Source organism: Kryptolebias marmoratus, linkage group LG17 (assembly GCF_001649575.2).
Source record: "Kryptolebias marmoratus isolate JLee-2015 linkage group LG17, ASM164957v2, whole genome shotgun sequence".
Taxonomy (NCBI): Eukaryota; Metazoa; Chordata; class Actinopteri; order Cyprinodontiformes; family Rivulidae; genus Kryptolebias; species Kryptolebias marmoratus.
The window spans coordinates 26123051-26144492 of NC_051446.1; the positions used below are offsets into that span (position 1 = coordinate 26123051).

General features: G+C 43.6%; 4 protein-coding genes across 9 annotated transcripts in view; 1 reads left to right on the plus strand and 3 right to left on the minus strand.

The window, feature by feature from the left end:
• Nucleotides 1–641: 641 nt before the first annotated feature.
• On the minus strand, nt 642–5893 carry LOC108251098 (microfibril-associated glycoprotein 4). Its single transcript, XM_017441270.3, has 6 exons — nt 5515–5893; nt 5227–5382; nt 4875–4913; nt 4198–4294; nt 3941–4108; nt 642–3275 (listed from the first exon to the last, which is right to left on the minus strand). Exons 1-6 carry the CDS (start codon nt 5518–5520, stop codon nt 3022–3024), a joined length of 720 nt encoding a protein of 239 aa, XP_017296759.1. The 5' UTR covers nt 5521–5893; the 3' UTR covers nt 642–3021.
• A 4968-nt stretch (nt 5894–10861) lies between these two features.
• Nucleotides 10862–11920, minus strand: LOC108251100 (programmed cell death 6-interacting protein-like). Its single transcript, XM_017441273.2, has 4 exons — nt 11837–11920; nt 11712–11756; nt 11585–11641; nt 10862–11461 (listed from the first exon to the last, which is right to left on the minus strand). Exons 1-4 carry the CDS (start codon nt 11889–11891, stop codon nt 11070–11072), a joined length of 549 nt encoding a protein of 182 aa, XP_017296762.1. The 5' UTR covers nt 11892–11920; the 3' UTR covers nt 10862–11069.
• Nucleotides 11921–15216: 3296 nt separating this feature from the next.
• Nucleotides 15217–17024, minus strand: LOC108251099 (D(5)-like dopamine receptor). Its single transcript, XM_017441272.2, has one exon. The coding sequence runs from the start codon at nt 16735–16737 to the stop codon at nt 15406–15408; it is 1332 nt and encodes a 443-aa protein (XP_017296761.1). The 5' UTR covers nt 16738–17024; the 3' UTR covers nt 15217–15405.
• Nucleotides 17025–18247: 1223 nt separating this feature from the next.
• The window catches only part of LOC108251101 (serine-rich coiled-coil domain-containing protein 2), a 30555-nt gene continuing 27360 nt past the window's right edge, over nt 18248–21442 (plus strand). For 4 of the 6 annotated variants that reach the window (XM_037980857.1, XM_037980859.1, XM_037980856.1 and 1 more), the window contains exon 1: nt 18248–18664. The gene's annotated coding sequence lies outside the window, so the exon portion shown is untranslated. The remainder of the gene's footprint in view (nt 18665–21442) is intronic. The other 2 variants (XR_005234326.1, XR_003038496.2) reach the window with 2 other exon arrangements.

A 21442-nucleotide genomic window follows, 5' to 3' on the forward strand; every position in this document is an offset into this window, starting at 1 on the left:
ATTATAAAGACAAAGTCAAACACACCAACATGAATGAATGTTATACCACGTCAAATGAAAGTCTTTGTCTGCTCATAAAAACATTATTTAGACAAATAATATTAATAATAACCATTAATTTACCAGATAAAAATTAATATATGATTCTGAATTGACTAACCTGTTAAAATAATGGTTATTTATATAAAAATAATAATGTTTATTATTGTTGTTATTGTTATTATTATAAATAATCATTAATTTATCAGGTAAGTTGATTCAGAACCATATATTTCCACTGCCAGCCGGGTCCAAAGGAAGCAATAAAAGTCCACAAACAGCAACGATAAAAGGTGATAAACGATAGAAAATCAGCATTTTTCAGTCAGACTACTGAAAAAAGAAAAATAAATAAGAAATGATTTTAAAAGGATTGTGAACAATAAGAACAGTGAGAAGGTTTTTAGAAGTAAAAGTGAACACATGCCTTCTTTTAAAGACAAGATTATTGAGCTGATCTTTTTCCATTTTCAGCAGTTTCTGACCTTTGAACTGTAAAACTTCTGACAAACTCTTTTTAAGATGAGGAGAGTAATCTGATTACATGTTTCTGCCTGATGGTGAAGGAACTGTTAACTAAGAGTTTAAGGATTTTAACAAAGTCAAAGTTAAAATCTCTTTATTTAATTAGCCTTGGACAGAGGGGTTCCACTGCACAGAGACACAACATCACAGAGCTCATAAATACAGAAATAAATTAATAAAATCATTAAAAACCAGCTGCAACACATGATCCAACCTCTGAGTCCCGTATTGAAGAACCAAACTCATTAAACAGGAATTACTTATCTTATTCATACCATAATTAGTATAATTACAGCTGGAAACATCTGGTGATTGTTGAGTCTTCACTTTCAGAGCGATCATCCTGGTGATTCTAACCTCCTGTTAAATGATCAGAAACAGATTTTAGACGGGATTAAAGTCACTGTTGATTTCCTGATACCTTCTAAGTTCTCTCAGCTGCATATTTAAAAATGGACTCATACAAAACTTCACAATAATTAATATTTGAATACGGAGTAGATCTGTAATATAATAGACAATGAAATAAACCTCCTAATTTTCATGTAATAAGCATCAAGATGTCCCATTTAATGACCTACCTGTCAGTGATTCCAGCTTTGAGCTCCTCAGAGATCAGATTATTGTCCTTCAGTTCTTCATAGCCTCGTTATTATATAAAAAAACACTTATCGATGATAATGTCCAGCCATTTTCCTCTTCCTTAAGATGGCGGTGTTTTTAGCTCATGTCTATAGTATATAAGTCATTGTTGTTAACAGCATAGACGTGATAAAATCCCTCTTTATGTCTATGGTTACCCGTTTGTCCTCCTGCTTGTGTGTTTGTAGTTTGTGTGTGTGACCAGCAGAGGGCAGTGATTAACCAGCAGCTTCTTTCAAACCTCTGAACAGAGAACCAGGTCAGTCAGCTAAACTTAAAGATCCACTGATTGTCACACACCTGAGTGTGCGAAATTTGTTCTCCGCATTTGACCCATCCCCTGAGGGAGCGGTGAGCAGCAGCGGTGCGGCGCTCAGGAATCATTTGGTGATCTCAGTCTTTGCTATGACCCGGCCCAAAGAAGTTGACTTTAATACAAGATCACGGAGTATTTTATTTACAGAAACTTCAGTTCAGAGTGTCGACACACCCAGATACCAAACACAACACAGACATCTAGGTGTGGAGAAACGTGTGGATTTCAGCTTCTTTAAACCTTCAGAAGCCTCTAAAACAAGAACAAGGAGCTTTAGGAAACTCGCCTCAGTTTAGTACTTTATGTTTTAGGGTTTGCTAAACTGGGAACAGATTTTATTCAGCTAGAGACCCAGAAATGGAGATGTTACAGTTGCAGGAAAAACAAGGAAGACATGTGAGATGTGGTCTGTCGGCAGGCAGGCTCTGGTCTGATTTATTAACAGATAAATCATTCTACACAACTCAATTTAATTTTACAATAGTCATCTTTGAACAGTTCCTCAAAATTCCCATATTTACTTCTGGTTCTTATACAAAGAAAATGAAAAGGTTCTTGTTTGTCCATATTTACAGTATACTGTCCCTTTAATTCAGAACACCTCTTTTACTCTGAGAGTCCAGCTTTAAAGCTGAAAACAAATACAGCACCTTTATTATTGTAACTTACCTGCTGCTTTTGACACTCAACTACACAACTTATAAGAACTTCATACTAAACATTCTCAGTACTAACAAAATACAGTTAAAGGCACAATCAACGAAACCTCAGCAATACTTGTCAGTGTATGATACTCACATGAAATTACAACTTTTAAAAGTTACAGTTCTTCTGACGCCACATTCAGACTAAATACAACATTTCCATGGTCCACCATCTTTACCCCATACACACTAATGGTGAATTCAACTCGCCTCCGCTGAACTCAATTAACCTTCTTTCAGTAACTAAAAACGTATTTCCCACCTACAAAAGTGATAATATTTTGCACAGAAGGAGTTCTTCTAACCTTAGGCGGTATTTGCATTCATAATATCCATGCTACTGACCTGTATTGTTGCAGGAAAAACAAGGAAGACACGTGAGATGTGGTGTGTCGGCAGGCCCGGGAGACACTCCCTCTGCTGGTGACTTTTGGGAATTGTCACTACAACCCCAACTCAAATCAGCTCATACAATATGGCGATGGGACCTTCTTCACCAAAAAAACACACAAACCACATTAAAATGTGACTTTACATTTAAGAGTATCATAGAGAGTTTGGGATGGGTTCTGATTTCTTGGATCAAAATAACAAACTTCATTTCTGTCCAATCGTAGAAGAGTCACATCTAGCTGCTAATTGGAATAAAAACAAACTTTTATCTGATCGAGTGATTTCAATGTTTTTGTTGTGCCGTTTCCAGGGCAGAGCTGGTGAAGGGGTCTGATCGCAGAATAAATTCCTGTTTTAATCGCAGATACAGTTTGCTCCGCCTGCTGCTGACGTCCTGCAGATTTACTCCACGGGGCGGATCTTCATGCTGATGGCCTTCAGGGAGTAGCCCCGTCCCTTCCAGCTGATCCACTCCACTCCAACAGCATACAGAGACCCATCGGCCCCCCAGCGGTAAAGCCCGTTAGGGTTTGCATCGTGGCAGTTCGTGTACCAGAACGCCCCGATGAACGACTGAGCGCAGTTCTTCTCCCAGGTGTCGTGGTCTTTGTCAAATGTAGAGAACTTTTGTCCGCTGATGAGACTCAAAGAGTTTCCTGCAGAAACACAAGCAAACAAAATAATCACAGCAGGACCTGATCAAACTGATCTGGTCTTTACCAGGTTCTAAAATGATCCAAATCTGACCTCAAAACACCCAACTGCTTCCACAGGATCTCAGAGGTTCAGGATCAGTCCGGAGCTGCTGATCAGATGGACTGATTAACTGATCAGAATCAGTGGGACCGCATTAGGACAGCGCCAAGGCCGAAAGACAGGGCTGATGGATTCTGGAGTCAGATGTGAGGCCATCTGTCCGACAAACTGGGTCATGATGCAACAGGACTCTGTGGTGCTGCTGGAGGAGGTTCTGCTGGATCAGGACCTGGAACCAGGTTTTCTGTCATGTCTCTGAGCTGGTCTTATTCACATCATGTTGGCTTGTTTATCCAGGGAATAAACTGTTTTAATTAAATTATATCACCTGGTTAAAGACAAACTCTATCATTTGTTCTATCCTGGGGACATGTTCTTCTCTTATAAATCCTCTTCCATAGAGAACAAGAAGGAAAACATTATTAGTATTTCTGACCACCTCTGACCCACATCAGCTGCAGATTTACTGCACAGCATCAGGGTTTATTAGAGTCATTTTACACAAACACACCTCAAGACTTTACAACCAGATGCCTTCAGCAGAAAGCAGATCAGTTCCACCCACCTGCTCCTCCATTGATGAACCCAGTCAGCTGGAGGCTGTAGCCGTCAGATTCTGGTCCGATGGAGAACGAGGAGTACCGAGCGAACGACTTGTTTCCTTCGAAGTCCTCCATGTCCACCAGCAGCTCGTACCTTTTCCTCTGAGTGAGGTGGAACAGGCTCTCCAGCCCTGAAAACAAGGAGGAAGTGATCTGTCAGAACCTCCTGAAGCTCCATCAGTTTGAGGTTCATGTCTGCTGGTTTGGGTTCTGGTCTCACCGAGCCAGTACTCTCCAGCAGCGTTCCCGAAGCCCATCTTGTACTGATCCCAGGGCCTGTAGAAGTTCACCGAGCCGTCCATCCTCCTCTGGAACACCTGACAGCCCAAAGTTAGCTGCATTTAAAAACCTGATTGAAAGGTCAAACTCAAATGCCTTCTGCCATCAGTTTGTTTCCTACAGGAACAGCCGAAGTGACTGAAAATGAATCGGACAATAACCTGACTGGTCCAGCAGACGTTTGTTTGAATGCTGGGCTCAGTCTTTATCCTGCTTCATTCCTGTCATTTATTCTTGACAGTTGTTTTACTCGTTCTTTAGCATTCAGCAGCAGATGCATCCAAACATCTTCTCTGAGGTTCACTGCAGACTTCCGTCAGCCTGATGGGAGTCAAACACCTGGTTTTTGACGGTTTCAGCTAAGTCTTTTGTTTATATTGACTCTGAACACCTATTTTAGAATTATAAATCAATATATCTGGAAAACTACTGGAGTCAACTCTTTCAAACGGCACCATTTAATATAGTTCAGGATCAACTTTTCATACTTTGCAATGAGTTCCTTTAAAAAAATGTTTAGGAATCACACAGGGGCAAGTAGGAGCCCTAAAAATCATAAAGAGAAACAGGATGATGATAAAAGAGCTGATCAGTGAGGAAAGAAGTGGACGTACTCACGGTCCAGCGTCCCTGCAGAGAGTCCATGTCACAGAACACCTGCACACAAACACACAACGAAAACTGACGCTGCTGCATCTTCTCACATCCGCTCTATCAGAGGTAGGCAACAAACACTGTTAGAACTGGAACCAGAGGAACCTCCTTCTACACCTCAGGTTCTGTTTGGACCCACATCAGGACCATGGAGCACATTCTGTGGCTCAAATGGCTGCAGTCGGATCAATTAATCAATTAACACTAATTCTTTAAGAGAATATTTGTGCATCAGTTTTCTGAGCCAGTAAACATTTTGGACTTCTGGCATTAATGGCGTTTATTTGTTTGAGGGAGACAGGAAGTGTTGTTGTACCTGGACAGCAGAAGTGGCTCCGATTGGATAGATGACGTAAACTCCATTGGGTCGGCTGGTGTCGGCCTCAGAGATGTTGCTGCAGTCTAGCGGGAGGACGAGGTCCGATCTGCAGGTTCCCAGAGGAACCAGGAGGAGAGAAAGGACCGACAGCAGCTGCAGCACAGGAACAGTTTTCAGCTTATTTCATGACGGACATGCAGAACATGCAGCAAGGCTGGAAATTCACTGTTTTAATAAAGCTTATGGAAGTTGTTATTGTACAAAAAGCTGAATGTTTAAACTCACCTTCATTGTCAGAGTTTTACTGATCTGATGAAAATCTGATGTTTCTGAGCTGCATTTATATCCCTGAACCTCGGAGCTCGTGGAGGTCAAGGATAAACATGTCAATAATTGTCCTTTTGGAATTTAAAATGTTTGCTTTTAAGACTCATTAACCACAAAAAAACCCAGCTGTAGTGAATAAAGCTCAGCTGTTGTGAAAGAGTGAAAAAGCTCAGATTGCACAATAAAACACAGAGTCTTCAGGGAACAGCGTGGATGTTAGATCCAGCTGATGTCGGCGTGTTGTAAAGTCCCAAATAACATCATATCCAACGCAGACTGCTGCTCTGTAGCTGTAATGTTTGTCTAAAGGGCCTGGATGGTCTGATTCTTTGCTCCTTCAGTTCTGAGTAAAACTGCAGAAGGATAACTAGAAAACATCCACCCTCTATCTTTGGGACTTCCGTTTGCAATGATCTACTCTGACAAAATGCCGACATTTAGATGTATAAACTGTAGAAGAAGTATAAAGATTGTGAAAATAAAAAGTTCGCAAATATTTGGTGACGTTCAGACAGCTCAGAAGTTTGTGTGACATCATCAAACTCTGAGTTAAATAATCAGAGGTTAAAAAATCCTCCATTTTAACCTGTGATTCTGTAAAAACTGCGATTCTGAAATGCGGGTCTGCACTCGATGTAAATAAAGGCTGAACCCACCAGAAAAACACTTAAAAGTTTGAGTCTTTTGATTGATCCACATCAAGCTGACTCAGTCTGTGTCGGTGAACAAATATGGTGGAATTAGACAAGCATAGAGTCTCAGAGAAGACGTGAATCTGCTGCTGAAGAAAACAATCACAATGAGTCAGAGGCTGTCAGGGCGCAGCATTCAAACAGGCAGCTTTACTGTTTATCTTTTATCTGCATGTTTTACTCAATAAATCTGAGCAAAAACATGAACCAACACATCAAAATGATCAGACTTCCTGTTCCCAAACGGCTCTTCCACAGACGTCACCATCGTTGACCTGTTTTCACTCACTTCCTGTTTCAGGTAAACAGACACACCTGGTAGCTGATGGCCAGTCACATTATTAATTATTGGTGTCCTCAGGTGTTGTAGTAACATGTTTACCTCCTGCATGTTTCCTTTATTTGTTCTCAGTCCCAATCCTCTCCTTTTTTCCTGCAGTGACTCCATTCTGCCTCCTTCTTCTGTTCTCACTGTTCTTCCTTCATCTCTGTATGAATGTTTCTAAAGTCCGATGATTTATTCTTCCCTACTGAGTATTTATTACGTTTCACACTCAGATTAAAATATATACCACAGATCCAACAAAAAATTAACATTCAAATTAATCTAATTCACAAAATAGACAAACATTTATAAGCAGTTACTGCCTAAAGAAATCACAGAAATAATGTTTATTTTGCAAAAATAAAACCCCAAGAATCATTTGTTTCCTTTAGATAATTAAATGATAAACTGTAAAAAAGGTGTTAGGTTAAATTTAGGAAGAAAAATAGCTGAATATTTTTCAGAAGACTGCAACAGTGCCACCAAGTGGCAGTTTTTGGAAACTGCAAGACATTTTCAATCATTCAACCAACAAGAAAAAAATCAAACTAAAGTTGATAAATAACAGTTTAAGGGTTTGTTTTGTGTTGAAACATCCACAGTTGTATTGTTTTATATCAAATCAAACTGTATTATATGAAGTAAGTCTGTTTGGATTCATTCGCAGGTTTTCAGTCGGACTTCTGTCAGTTTGATTTAAGTTTGCAGCTTTGTTGTGGAAAAATATTTAATTCATCATAAATCTAAAGCCAGCTGCTGCGAGGCAGAAGAAATGACCGTTTTCTGAACAAAGACAATTACAGAACGGTGTGAAGACGTGGGCTCATCCTGAAGCTCCTGTTGAAGAGGAGGCTCAGCTGCTCAGATGACCTACTCCACAGTTCAACATCAATGTGTGTCCACTCGAGCAATCAGAAATGTTCCAAGTGTCTGAAATGACATGCAGAGTTTGTCATTAAAGCTGCTGGCAGCAGGGCTGGAGTGATGAAGAGGAGTTGGAGGCAGGAGGTTAATCACTGTTTGAACAGGAAACATTCTTCGCAGATCTGAGGGATGAAACTAAAGTTTGTGAAATGGAGTAAAGCAGCCATTTAAGATTTATTATGAATTAAAAGGACAATCATCAAACATATTACAGTATAATGTTTTTAGCACATGCATGTCCTCCTCCTCCTCCTCCTCCTCCTGACTTTTAAAAGCTGACGTTTTTTTTTCCTTCCACCTTGATTGGAACCGTTACGGTCTTCTTTATTCACCAAACAAAATGAGTGCCTTCCCTTCCAGGTTAAACTTTTAAACTCAACTTTACAAAGATTTTTTCTTTCAACAGACGTCTTTACCAATGAATCCACCTTCTCATTATGCAGAATTCCTACACGAGCTGAAACCAACACCAGTGTGACAACTCTGTATTACAACTCGTCAACTTCTGGATTAACCATTCCTTATACTCTTAATCACTGATAGAGTCACCGCACACCAACACTTTGTTGTTCTGTAACTACTCCTCCAAGTTCCATCTGACCTGATCAGATCTCAGCAGGTGGAGGTGGTGAGTGTAATCTCAGCAGGTGGAGGTGGTGAGTGTAATCTCAGCAGGTGGAGGTGGTGAGTGTAATCTCAGCAGGTGGAATATAAAGTCAGCTGCAGCCTCAGCTCAGTCACAGCACAAAGCTTCTTCCTCCTGCTGAGTTCAGTCTGCTCCAGGTGTGCTGGTGACTCAGGGTTCAACATGATGCTTCAGGCTGTGTTCAGGTGAGTTTTCCTTCTTGGTCTGAAAGGTCTTGTGTTCTGTTCCTGGTTTTAATGAAGGTTTTCTCTCTAAACAGGACTTCCTGGATCTGTTTCCTGCTCTTCAGTATTGGAGCTTCTTTACCTCATAGAAAAGGTAAGTAGACCCTCAAACTAAAAACCTGGGGTTAGACATGCTTGTGGGAAATGGTAGCACTAGAACTGATTTTTACTCCGTCTATGAAACTGAACTTTCTGTGAGAAACAAAACCCATCAACTGTTTCTACTCTGTGGAGACTTGTCCTCCAGAAACTGAGGTCTGTTTCTCTTCTAGGACCAGTTCAGGCTGGCTCTGGTGTCGGCTCCGGCTCCAGCACCGGCTCTGGTTATGCTCGTGATTCTAGGTATGGAGGTGGGTCTTACTCCAGAGGTGGAGCTTATTCTCGCTACAGTCATGGATCTTCTGGCAGCTCTATGGATGCAGAACTTGCAAAGATGATTGCTGAACTGGTGGGCTTGGGGCCCAACCGTCCCTCCATCCAGTCTCACTGGCACGCTGACCACATCCCCCTGGGTATGATCCAGGCCGCCCCTGTGTACCCTTCATCCCACATCATCCATTCCAGCAGTGGCTACCAGCGAGTCCGGGACTCCCAGACTGACAACAAATACACCACGGATACTTTCAACGACATTCCTGTTCCTGGTGTCCCACAGGACCAACCAGGATCTGGATCTCAGTGGCCTCAGAAGACCCGCTGAGGTACAGACTAGAATCCACTCGGTGTTGTTGAACAAGCCTGCGATACTGACGTCTCCTGCTGGTGAAACCAAGATCGGCCTTGTTTCTTGAACATAATAAAAGAACTCTTAAACTCTGTTTGCTGACTTTGTCTGTGATTTGCCTGAAGTGAAACTGTATCTGTAGTAAAGTATCCAAACTTCCTAACTAAACAAATTGCTTCATAAAGTGAGCTATGGTATCTAAACATTATTACTTGTAATGTCTGCTGTCAGAATGTAAACTTCTTCATTGTTCCAGACTTACTAAAACACCTGGACTAAATGAGTGATTTTCATTTTAAAAAAATGAAAGCCACTAACAAGGAGTTCTATCAACCGGCTAGAAAGGATGTGCTGCAGGTGTGCATTACCACCACCTACTGATAAGGATCAAACTATTTGCTGTTTTTCAGAACTTTTAATTCTGTACAGTTACATCTTTGGTGATATTGTGGATACATTACTCTGCCCTGTGACATCTTTTCAACTTGAAGGGAAGAGTTTGTAGTTGTATTCACAAGACTTTGCACTAAAGCTTTTAGATTCATACTTGTATAAAATGCAACTCTAATCTGCACAATTTCTCAGACATGTACATGAGTTACCTCACTCCATGAAACACTACCTGTGAGAGGTGGAACAGTGAGGCTACAAGGTCACACAGGTGCAGGACTTCATCTGTCCAGGAGGACGGGGAGTGAGGTGAAGAAGAGTCCAGCACGAGGGATTTGTGATAAAAGGGTGGCAGGAAAGGTTTGCAGACAGTGGTGAGAGCAGCCATGTTGTCTGGTTTGGAGACAGAACAGGAAGTGTCAGAGCTGAAGATGTTGAGGTTCTCCTCAGGAGGGATGAGGATGGACAGGATCGGGACTGAGGTCATCAGAGGTCCAGCACAGGCTGAAGGACTGGGAGATAAAGACTGAGATGGTTTGGACATGTGCAGAGGAGGGACAGAAGGATGTTAGAGACAAAAAGGACACGGAGGACAGAGTCAGATGGAGGACTTGCTGTGGAGACCCCTGAAAAGAGAACAAAGGAAAAATGTTGTTTCTGAACAAAAGTAAAAGTTATTCTGAAAGTCACTTTATACCATTTTAATTTTTGTTAATTCAGTTACAGTAATGTTTAAATAGCACGTTATGTAAAGCCATGTTGCTCCATGCCACTAGGTGAAGCTGCATAAGTGAACATGAGAAAATGGTAAAAAGAGTGATGATGATGTGAGGAGAGCTTTACAAAATGTACCTTCATGTTAAATGTATTGAGTTTTACAAGAACATGTTTAATTTTTCCACATGAGTAAAAGAAAAGTGCCTTAAACCAGTCCTGGGTTTTAAAGTGTCAGTTTAAGTCATGTGATCATGACAGTGCATCTCTACATGGTTATATAGGCTGGCTTTAGTTCAGTGTCAATACAAAGTTCTGCAGTGTTGAACTAGTTCAATTAGCTGGAGGAGCCATTTCGACTCCAAGGTTGTGTTCAATGTGGTTTAATTAGATCTACCTGTATTGTCTTCAGTGTAGTGATGGGTCCAATGGCTCTGACTGATGGCCCTGGGAAACCAGCTAGCGCTTAATGTAGCCGAGGCAAAAGACCCAATAGCTAAATGGTTCAGAGTCACTGAACCAGCTGAAAACGTTAAACCTGTTAGATTTGTCTTGTTCAGCATCAAGAGGACAGATGTTCCATTAAAGTCTGGAAAAGAAAAAGTTTCATTGACACCTTTGCCATTTGTGCCAGAAACATTCAGCAATAAAACCAAGACAGCAAAATGTAGTTTGAGATTTATTCAGACATTCTGGAACGTGCCACACAAGTTACTTTGTCCTCACACAGAGAGACGACAGGTTCAGCTGAACTTCCAGTCCTCAGACAAGCAGCTAGCTGCAAACTGGTTTTCACACCAAAGTACATCAGGGACCGGAAGGCCATCATGTTGGCATCATCATGGGCCAGAGTTCTCCACATCTGCAAGCTGGACTAATGGTATTTGGGTCCGCCAGGGATGCGCGTCCACCGAGGAGGACGAGTCCATCGAGTTGGCATTGTCAACCGAGGGGGAGTCGTTTTGGGTGGTAGAGTCGGTGGAGGTGGTCGAGTATATGGTCGGGTCCGTGGAGGTGGCAGAGTCCATGGAGGTGGAGGAGTAAATGGTAGTGGAGTCCAGTAGGGCGGCACAATTGCCATTTCCTCCTCTGGTCTCAACTTCGACGCATCCAGAACTCCAGTTTGCGCCTCATCTGTGAGCCGGGTTGTTGAGTTTCGGTCGTCTCGGACTTTGCGAACCAGGCTGCAGTTGGTGTCTGTCAGGTTCCCACATTGTGGCAGAAACTCACTCTGTGCAGCTTTCACATCATTGGTTTCCTGTTTCACTGATGAAAAAGAAAGAACAAGTTTATTCCCACCAAGTAAGACGGATCAGTCAACATTTGTAGACCTTAAACTGCCTTTAATCTGAAGTTTGATCTGGGCAGAGATTGACAGAAACTGTTCACCTTTAACATCATTCTTCAGGAGTCCAAATATCTTCTTTAAACTGTTCTTCTTTGGACCTGAAATCAGAAACATTGAGTTGGTGTCAGGAAGCAGCACTTCATGGAGTCTGGAAGCAGATTTCTTCACCTTCTAGTCCTCCCTGCAGCTCAGCAGCAGCTGATGAACAGGAGCCTGCAGACAGAGAAACATCAGAGTCCGACCAAGTTTCACTGCAGGCCTTTGTTCTGCTATAAAACCAATCAGAGTCGTACCTTTAATGAGCCAAACACCTATCAGACAGGTCAGCAGCACTCCAACACCTCCCATGGTTCCAGCCTGGACCTGGAGGCAGCAGCTCACCTGTCAGCTTTAAAAGAGCTCATCATGGAGGTGAACCAGGTGTGGCTCGTCAGCTGTGATTGGCTGTTTCCTCAGAGCTGGATGTTAGTCTTCAGCTGGGGGCTCGAACACACCTTTAGAAAAAGGATCAGCCACATTTTCCCCATAACAAACATTCACAAACATTCGATAAATCTGGCCTGATTTATCGCAACTGCTTGACTACATACATTTACAGAATCAACTGTCCAACATAATTCACACAAACCCAAGTTACACTCATCTCAGAATAAACACATTGCTTTGGTGTCTTCTGGTGATGCCTTTCCTGAAGTGGACACTCAGCAGGTGGAGGTGGTGAGTGTAATCTCAGCAGGTGGAGGTGGTGAGTGTAATCTCAGCAGGTGGAGGTGGTGAGTGTAATCTCAGCAGGTGGAATATAAAGTCAGCTGCAGCCTCAGCTCAGTCACAGCACAAAGCTTCTTCCTCCTGCTGAGTTCAGTCTGCTCCAGGTGTGCTGGTGACTCAGGGTTCAACATGATGCTTCAGGCTGTGTTCAGGTGAGTTTTCCTTCTTGGTCTGAAAGGTCTTGTGGTCTGTTCCTGGTTCTAATGAAGGTTTTCTCTCTAAACAGGACTTCCTGGATCTGTTTCCTGCTCTTCATCATTGGAGCTTGTTACCCTGTTAAAAAAGGTAAGTTTCCAGTGACAACTATGTATGAAGTCAACACCTCTTGTGGTGGTTGTGGCCTATGATTCATCAAATGTAACTGGAGATGTATATCTTCTTCCCCTCCCCAGGTCCACTTGTGTCCCAGCCTGGGTATGTGGGTGCTGGTTCTGGACTGGGTACAGGGTCTTACACCAGACATGGCTCTCGCTCTGGATCTTCTGGCAGCTCCATGAATGCAGGAATTGTGGAGATGATTGCAGCAATGATGCTCCTGGGTCCAAACCATCCCTCCATCCAGTCTCACTGGGCTGCTGACCAGATCCCCCTGAGTATGATCGAGCGCCGTCCAGTGTACCCTTCATCTCATGTCATCCATACTAACAGTGGCTACCAGCGGGTGCAGGACTCCCAGACTGACAGCAAATACACCACGGACGATGCCTACTACTACGTTCCTGTCCCTGGAGTCCCACAGGACACCCAGGGAACTAAATTTTAAAGGGGCCCCAAAAGACCAAAGCTTGCAATATTTACCTTTTAATATGGCTGTCTGTTTCCTGCAGGTGAAACTGGGACAAAATGTGAAACTTCAAAACAACACAACTGTTTCTTCCTTTAATGCCTCTTTGGTTAATTTTTTTCCTTGTGATGGCCTCAAACTTAACTAAAGCTTTAATAGTTTGAGACAGGTTTATGAGGTGGAGGAGATATATTACAGTAAATATGAACAAGTTGACTTAAAGCTGAAGTTCTTGAGTTTTAAACTCAGCTAAACCAGATGTTAGATCAGGAGTAATGGTTGCAAAAACTAAAACTGGCATCAATCCTGTTGCAAAGTGGATGGAATAAAGTAAAAGTTGGCTGTACTTCTGCAACTAAAATAACCCAAAGATGGCCTCCACAGCTAATCTGTTTCAGAAAACTTTAAATTCCACCTGATGGTCATCTCCAATAACTCCTTATGCAACATCTAATCATGTAGAAGATTAAGGCTAAAATGGTCAAACTAGGATTCTTTAAAACTCATGATGGGAAATCATTCATTCATTTAAACAATTTTAAGCCTTTAACAGTTTGGTTTTTGAAGCTCAGTGAATGAACAGAAGCTTGAAGACAATGCTGACATTTTTCTCCTGCAGATTAAAGTGGAGGCTTGCTGTCTGTTTTGCTCCCTGACCTTTGACCTCCAACCTGCTTTTCACAAGTGAAACAAAAGCTTCAAACATCTACGCTCACAGCTGTGCTGTGTTCAGACTGAGCGCTGCTCTGTAGTTTTCTGTAAAATACACTAACGTCCCAGCGTGTGTTACCTCACTGTCACAGAAACACTAAAACCCAAAGATTTACTGTCAGAAACATGTCTGTATTCAACATGGCCGCCCCTGCTATCAACATATAACTCAGTCATTTTTACAGATAATGAGATGGTGTGGTAGTAGCTCAGAGTCATCCCCAGAGCTAACAGAGATCTTTGTTTAAAACTTCAGGTTGCAGAGCAGTAATTTAAAATAAATCTGACACCATCTTTGTTGTGTAGCGTTACCATGGTTACAAACCTCCGACTCTGCTGAAATGTTGCATTTAATTAATTTGGACTGTTTCCTTCTTTATGTGACCATATGGAGGCAGATGTTGGTTATTAATCCTAAACAAACTTGTTGATTCTAACAGCAACATTTCCCTGAACATCTCAGTTCTCAGCATCTTTTTTGAAAAAACACAAAGTCTGATTCTTTGTTTTTGTATCTCCATAGATATCTCAAAATGCCCCAATTTTCAGTCAGTCCGTTTTTATTATTTCTGAGCATCTGGAGCTCCAGATGTTCCTGTTTGTTTCCATTCGGCTGCAGACAGGAAAACAGCAACAAAAGCCCTCATCTGGTCCGTTGTTCAGTTTGGCTCTGAGGAACTCAACAGGAGGCAATCAGACACAGAAACTAATGATGTAATTGTTGTTAATTATCCTTCCATCGAGCTGCTGGTTTTAACATATCAAAGGCTGCAGCATCACATCAAAACATCTGGAACAAAAAGCTCTTTTGTGCAGCTAATCTGTTGGCATAAAGAGCAGTTTAAGATGTGCTTCAAATGTAATTCTGATTTCCAGGAAAGCTGTAGGAGCACTATCAGTGAGCAGTTTCAGAATCATTTATCTGCTTATTGTGAAGGACAGATTTACATAAAAGCATGAAGAGGTTCAGAGAGAGAAGAAACCAAAGAACTGCTGTGTGTTTAACACAAATATTATACTTTATTTAGATCAGTCTTTCATGATTTTATTGGTTTAGAGTCAAACTTTCAGAGCCTGATAAAATAAAAACACATTAAATCAGACACTTCTTTAACAGAAACATAAATTAAATAATCTGTCACACAAACGTCAGCTTGAGTTCACAACATTTCTTTAAATCCTTCCAGACTTTTAGTCAGAGATCTGAGCTGCTTGTGATGCATTTTTAGAACAGAATAAAACTCCAATTCCAAAAAAGGTTGTTTGAAATGTAAACAAAAACAGAATGAAATGATGTACAAATCCTGTAAACCCATATTTAATTCACAGTGGAACATGGAAACATAACAAATGTTGAAACTAACTACAATTTTTAGGAAAAAGAAATGTTATTTTTTGAATTTTCTGAGATTTAAAAGCATTCAGTCTTAATTTACATTTTACACAATGAAACACCTTTTTTTCAGATTTGGAGTGGTAGAATCTTTGTCATGGTGTAGATTGTGTTCAGTGAAACTGGTTTTAAACAAACAGGTTAAAGTTCAGCCCTGTTCAGTGGAACCAGTCCCCCTCAGGAGAGCCAGACCTGAGCCTGGATGATCACAGGTCCTGGATCTGACCCGGGATCACACCGTCTGTAGGTTCGGAGGAGTTAAAAGGCATCATGTCCAAAGAAATCTCCGGCTCGCACTCGAACTGCAGGATGGCGGGCAGCAGCAGGTTCCGCTGGGCCCGAGAGTCATCAGATCCAGCTGAAACTTTGTCAAAGTTCTGCTCCAGGCCCGGCATGAGTCTCTGGCCGCCCGGACCCGCGGCCTCCTTCTGGAGGGTGGTGTCGTGGTGGTAAGACACCAGCTCGTTGCTGAAGTTCACCGTCTCCACCGCGGAGGTGGAGCAGAAGCGGCTGCAGCCCAGGATGGAGGAGAAGGCCTTCCTGAAGTCCGCGTTGAAGGCGTAGATCACCGGGTTCAGGGACGAGTTGGCCCAGCCGAACCACACAAAGATGCTGAAGGTGGTGTCGCTGACGCACGGCGGCTCCCCGGGCCTGTCCGGGTCACAGAACGGAACCACGCAGTTCAGGACGAAGAAAGGCAGCCAGCAGAACACAAACACTCCCATGATGATGGACAGGGTCTTCAGAACTTTAGTTTCTCTTTTAAAAGACGTCTTCAGCGCGCTCTCGTCATGCGTAGAGGTGCGGTGCCGGTGGTGGTTCTGCGCGCGCGGCGCCCTCTCCAAGGACGAGATCCGCCTGATCTGGGTCTGTGCGATGCGGAAGATGCGCGTGTACGTGCCCACCATGATCAGCACGGGGATGTAGAAGCTGATGAGGGAGGACGAGATGGCGTAGGTCCGGTTCAGGCTGGCGTTGCAGCCGTCCGGACCGTCCCGGGTGGAGCTGCGCGCGCGGTGCCAGTTGAGCTGCACGGGGATGAAGGAGATGAGGACGGAGAGGGTCCACGCGACCCCGATCATCAGGAAGGCGAACCTGCGCGTCATCTTGCGCTCGTACTGGAACGGGCTGGAGATGGCCCAGTACCGGTCCATGCTGATGATGCACAGGTTCAGGATGGACGCGGTGGAGCACGTGATGTCGAAGGCCACCCAGGTGTCGCAGAAGCGGCCGAAGAGCCAGACGCCGGCCACCTCGGACACCGCCCTCCACGGCATCACGAGCACGGCCACGAACAGGTCCGACACCGCCAGGGACACCACGAACCAGTTGGTGACTTTGGAGCGCAAGTGCCGGAACTTGATGACGGCGGCGCACACCAGAGTGTTTCCCAGCAGGGTGGACACGATCAGGACGCACAGGACGCAGCCGGTGAGCGCGCGGAGGCTGAGCTCTCCGTCCGACCCGGGGCTCACCTCCCGCTGCTGGTTCGGGTCCGGGTGCTTCTGGGCTTTACTCTCATTGGAAAAAGACTCCATGGATCCCGAGAGTCACCGCCTGGATGGCACAGCTGTCCCAGGACGCGCTCCCATCCTCTAACCCAAAGAAAGACGCGCTCAGACCGGAACCCCCTGAGGACTGAGGCTGGAAGGTCTCAGACCGGAACCCCCTGAGGACTGAGGCTGGAAGGTCTCAGACCGGAACCCCCTGAGGACTGAGGCTGGAGGGTCTCAGACCAGAACCCCCTGAGGACTGAGGACTGAGGACTGAGCCCTCCTGAACTCTCTTCATCTCAAAGCTTCACTTTAACTCATCACTGACTTCAGTCCTGGTGTCACATCATCTTTAAGATGAAACTGAGGTTATTCTGATGTCAGCATCAAGACAAACTGCCTGAAACTCAGCAGTAATATGATGAAAAAATACAAAAAACCAGGCGAGGAAACTCAGGACGATGGATTTGACAAGTTTTATTCAGATTTTGCATTTTGTTCTCAAGCAAAAAAGTTAATTAAATAAACTTCACTTTGATGTTTCATAAATGTTTTCAAATTCTCTCATTAAGTCCAAGAAAAAAACTGCTAGAAATGATAATCACTTAAATAATATTAGTCATCTGAAACTTTCTATCTACAATTTAAACTATATTTAGTTAATTTGTTGTAAAATTATTTGAAAACACAGCCCAGATTTAAAAGTTTTTGTCAACAATGTATAAAGGTTTGTGTTAAGGTGATTTGAGTTTGACTTTTTTTGTTGGAAAAAAACAAATATTTATTATTAAAATGTGTTTCCTGTTTAGCCAAACATAAAAAACAAACTCTATAAGAGGGTCAATACTGCCCTCTCGTGGACAAACATTGACAACACAGAGACGCTGCTTTCAGTCTGAGAGACATTTTCAAGTTTTAGTTTCTTTAAAATGTTCTCATCATAAAATATAAATTTATTGGTCTTATTTTCCTGAAGGATATCCTGTCTTTGGTTGGACATGAACACATCAGTTTAAACAACTGGTTCTGAATGTTAAAGCTGCAAACATTTATCACCTTTGACATGTTTAGAGTTACACCTGCAGGGTGAGCATTATAAACAACTGCTAATGAGGGTTTTTTTTTTGCCGTAACTGTCCAAAGAGATACAAAGAATCCAGGCTAGTTGATGTTTTGATGAAGGCCTTTCAAGAACCTCTGAAAACTTCAGCCTGACGGACTCTGTCCTGTTATTTGGGGTCATGATCTGAAGAATGAAGGTCTCAGCTCTTTCCTGGACTTTCTGCTCATTTGATAGAAAGAGTTCATTTATAATTTACATATTTTTATTTTTGTGCTCAACTTGGATTTATGGCGTCAGGCAGAAGAACTGGACCCAAAGGCTGAAACAGGTCTGGTCTGATCAGAACCGGATTAAAGGGAATTCCGTCTCTTTAAAAAGTAAAGTCTAAAGAAAGGACGGATTAAAACTTCAGCTGCTTCAGCTGCTTCAGCTGCATCCGGCCACTAAAGGGTTCTGTTTACACCGAGCACATGACGTCAGAGTCAGCTGTGCCTCGCGCGAGCTCTAACCGCGTGCGCGCGTGTGACAGTGGATGATTCAGCAGCTCGCGCGGCGGCAGCGGCAGCTCTCCGTCCTCTGCACGTGAGAGGACGCCACCGACTGCGGCGTTTTACCTTTCTCTTTCATCTCTGCGGGGCGCGCGGGGAGCAAAGATGAGCCCCTGCAGGTGAGGACTGTCGCTGGGAAACCCCGTGCTGACCGCCGAAGCCCCGGTTGTCCCACAGGCCGGAGCCTCGTCCTCCTCCTCGGTCCCCCCGCAGGATTTCACCGCTCCGTTCGGCTTCATCCGACCCGGTTCGGTTGGACTGAGCTAAAACCCGCCCGGACCGCCCGCCAGCGCCTCCGGTCCGACCGTCTCATCGTCGCCATTTCCGTGTTTGGATCTGATGCTCCGTGAGGCGGAGGCAGGTGAGGAAACGAGCCACGGGACGGCCTCAGGTGTCCCGCTCACCGTGCTGACACACACACACACACACACACACACACACCATCATACACACACCATGACACACACACACTCACAATCATACACACCATCACACACCCACACACCATTACACACACACACACACACCATCACACACACACACTGCGAACATGGCTTTAAATCACAAGAAGAAACTAACTGCTAGCATACAGTAATACTACAGTAATACTACAGTGTTGTGGTATTCAGCTTCTCTCCGCAGCAATAACTCAGATAAGGTTTCAGGAAATATGCAAAATTATTACAAATGTAAACGTGTTTGGGTTTTAATAAGCTCAGAGTCAGGATGTATTTTCTGTTAAAGATTGGCAACTTTAAAAATGAGCTAATTAATATATCAGTCAGTAGTAAATAAACCTTTTTTCTTTCAGTGAAAGTAATAAATATGTGTTTTTTACTTGTTGGGTTAGATTCCAGTTTTTGTAATAAATGAGATGAAAGTTTGTTTTATTGGATGATGAGGAGCAGAAACTTAATGCTGACATAAGCTGAGCTCATTATGATATTTGCTGTTGTTTTTCTTTTTCTTTACATTTATTATGTGACTGTTCTGCTCGTCTTGCTCTGTGGCTGTCTGGATGGCGGTTTTGTTCGGACCGAGGCGACGTGGATAAAACCAGCAGAGTTTCTGTTTCCTGATTTGGCTGAATAAACGGACGGTGTTTGCAGACAGCAGAGGCTGTGTTTCAGTGAGCGATGGGAGGAATGCTGTCTGAAGGGCCACATTCTTTACATACTGAAGTTTAAAATGTGGAGCTGGGATTCTAACTTGTGACCCTTTTAGCACCAGGGGAACCAGTGCTTTTAAACCCGAGACCCTTTTGTTTGTTTTCATTCTTTGTTCTCTTCAGTCCTGCTTTTGTTTTGTCTGTTTTTCAGCCAAATATTTCAGGAACCACTGGACAGATTGGAGTGGATCTCTCTGTCCTGGGTCTTGTGTTCTGTTTCTGGTCTTAGGCTGGACATGTCCTCAGGGGAGAGGACAGGGGACAGCCTGAGAAGGTGGAGCCTTCTGGGTGACGGCGGTGACCCTCAGCGCTGACCTGCAGTCAGTTTGTCTTCGTTCTGCTGGTTAACGTCCCGTTACGTTCAGCTCATCCTCCCTGGAGGAGCTTTAAAGTCGAGACAAAACTAAAACTTATTGATTAAAATAATCATCTGGCGCCAGCGTATGGATTCATTTATTATGGAAAGGAGAGCAAGATGGTGACCCATCAGTTCTTTCTCCAAGCCTTTGTTTCCACCGATGGGTTCTGAGTCTGTTTGTGTCTCAAATGTTCCTGAAACTAAAATAAAAAGTAGAACCTGTGACAGTCTCGTAAATCGTCATCCGTTTGCTTCGATGTGCAGCTTTAATCCTCCTGATCCCCTGATGTTCCGCCGGTTCTGCCTGGTTCTGCTGGTTCTCTGTGCCAGCAGCAGAACAGAAGCTGCCTCAGCTGCTGACGCTGGGAGCGATCGATTGGAGTGTGTTACAGCCTGGCAGGGATCCAGTCGGTGTTTCCACCCGTCTCTCTCGGAGGGTTGGTCTTCACCCTCCGGCTGCTTCAGTCCCTGCAGAGAAAACTTCACAATAAGACCAAAGCTCACAGGAAAGTTGGCAGATATCAAGACAGTAAGTTTATCAGGAGTTAAGTTTGGATCCAGCTGATCAAAAATGTATTGTTTCAGAGAGCTGGATGAATAATTTAAAGATGGAGTGTCAGAGAAACCCTGCAGGGAGGAGAGGATTCTAACTTTACAGCCTTCAGCTGTTTTCTGTCTGTTGAAGACTCCATCTTTTCACCTGCTGTGGGACAGAAGCAGAGAGGAAAATCAGGAAAGATTTACTGTAGGTTCTGTGCAAAAGGAGCTTCCATAACATGTTCCTGATAGGACTGAATGAGAAGGTCAAAGGTTGAGCTCAGAAGAATTCATCTGGTTTTGATTGATAGAAGCAGAGAGTTTGAGGGTAAATGTTCAGCTCTGGTGTTAAACTTCAGGAGCTGCCGGCTCTGCCTGAAGGAGCCGAACTCTTCGTTTCCTGTCGGCTGTTTCTGCAGCTGAAGTGTCTTTACTCCTCCTGATCCACTGATGTTCTGCTGGTTCTGCTGGTTCTGCTGGGTTCTCCGTCCCAGCAGCTGAAGTGTCTTTCAGCTCAGGTTGACCTGAATACTGGAGCTAAATCAGCTCCTGGAGTTAACGACTCGTTTGGGTCAGGATCTGTGAAGCTCAGTGGAGCCGATTCAGCCTCACAAATCAGACAAGATTTCCTCTTTGCTAAATGTTTGGTGAATCTTTCCATCTCTGACCGGGTGTCGTCTCTCTGCCTCGTTTCCTCGTTCAGACTGCTGCTGCAGCTGATGATGATGATGAAGATGAGGGGTGGAATTAAACGAACTCATGCTCCCTTATTGTACAATAAATACAATGCAGTAAATAAAAAATATGATATATATTAACCCGTAACAGAAGCAGATTTTCTCCTCATCCAGCCCCCTGTTAATGCTCCGCTGATTTAACTTTCAAAACTTTTATATTTTCTGTTTCCAGGCTTATTTAGCAGCTTTTTTACTCTCAGAGAATAAAAACATGCAGCTTATTAGCTGCTGGACTCCTGAAGGTGTGAATGGTGTTAGGTTCACGTCTCTGCAGGGCAGCGGGGGAAAGAGCTGCTTTGAGCCGAGTTGCTATGAAACACGAAGGAATGATGGGGAGGG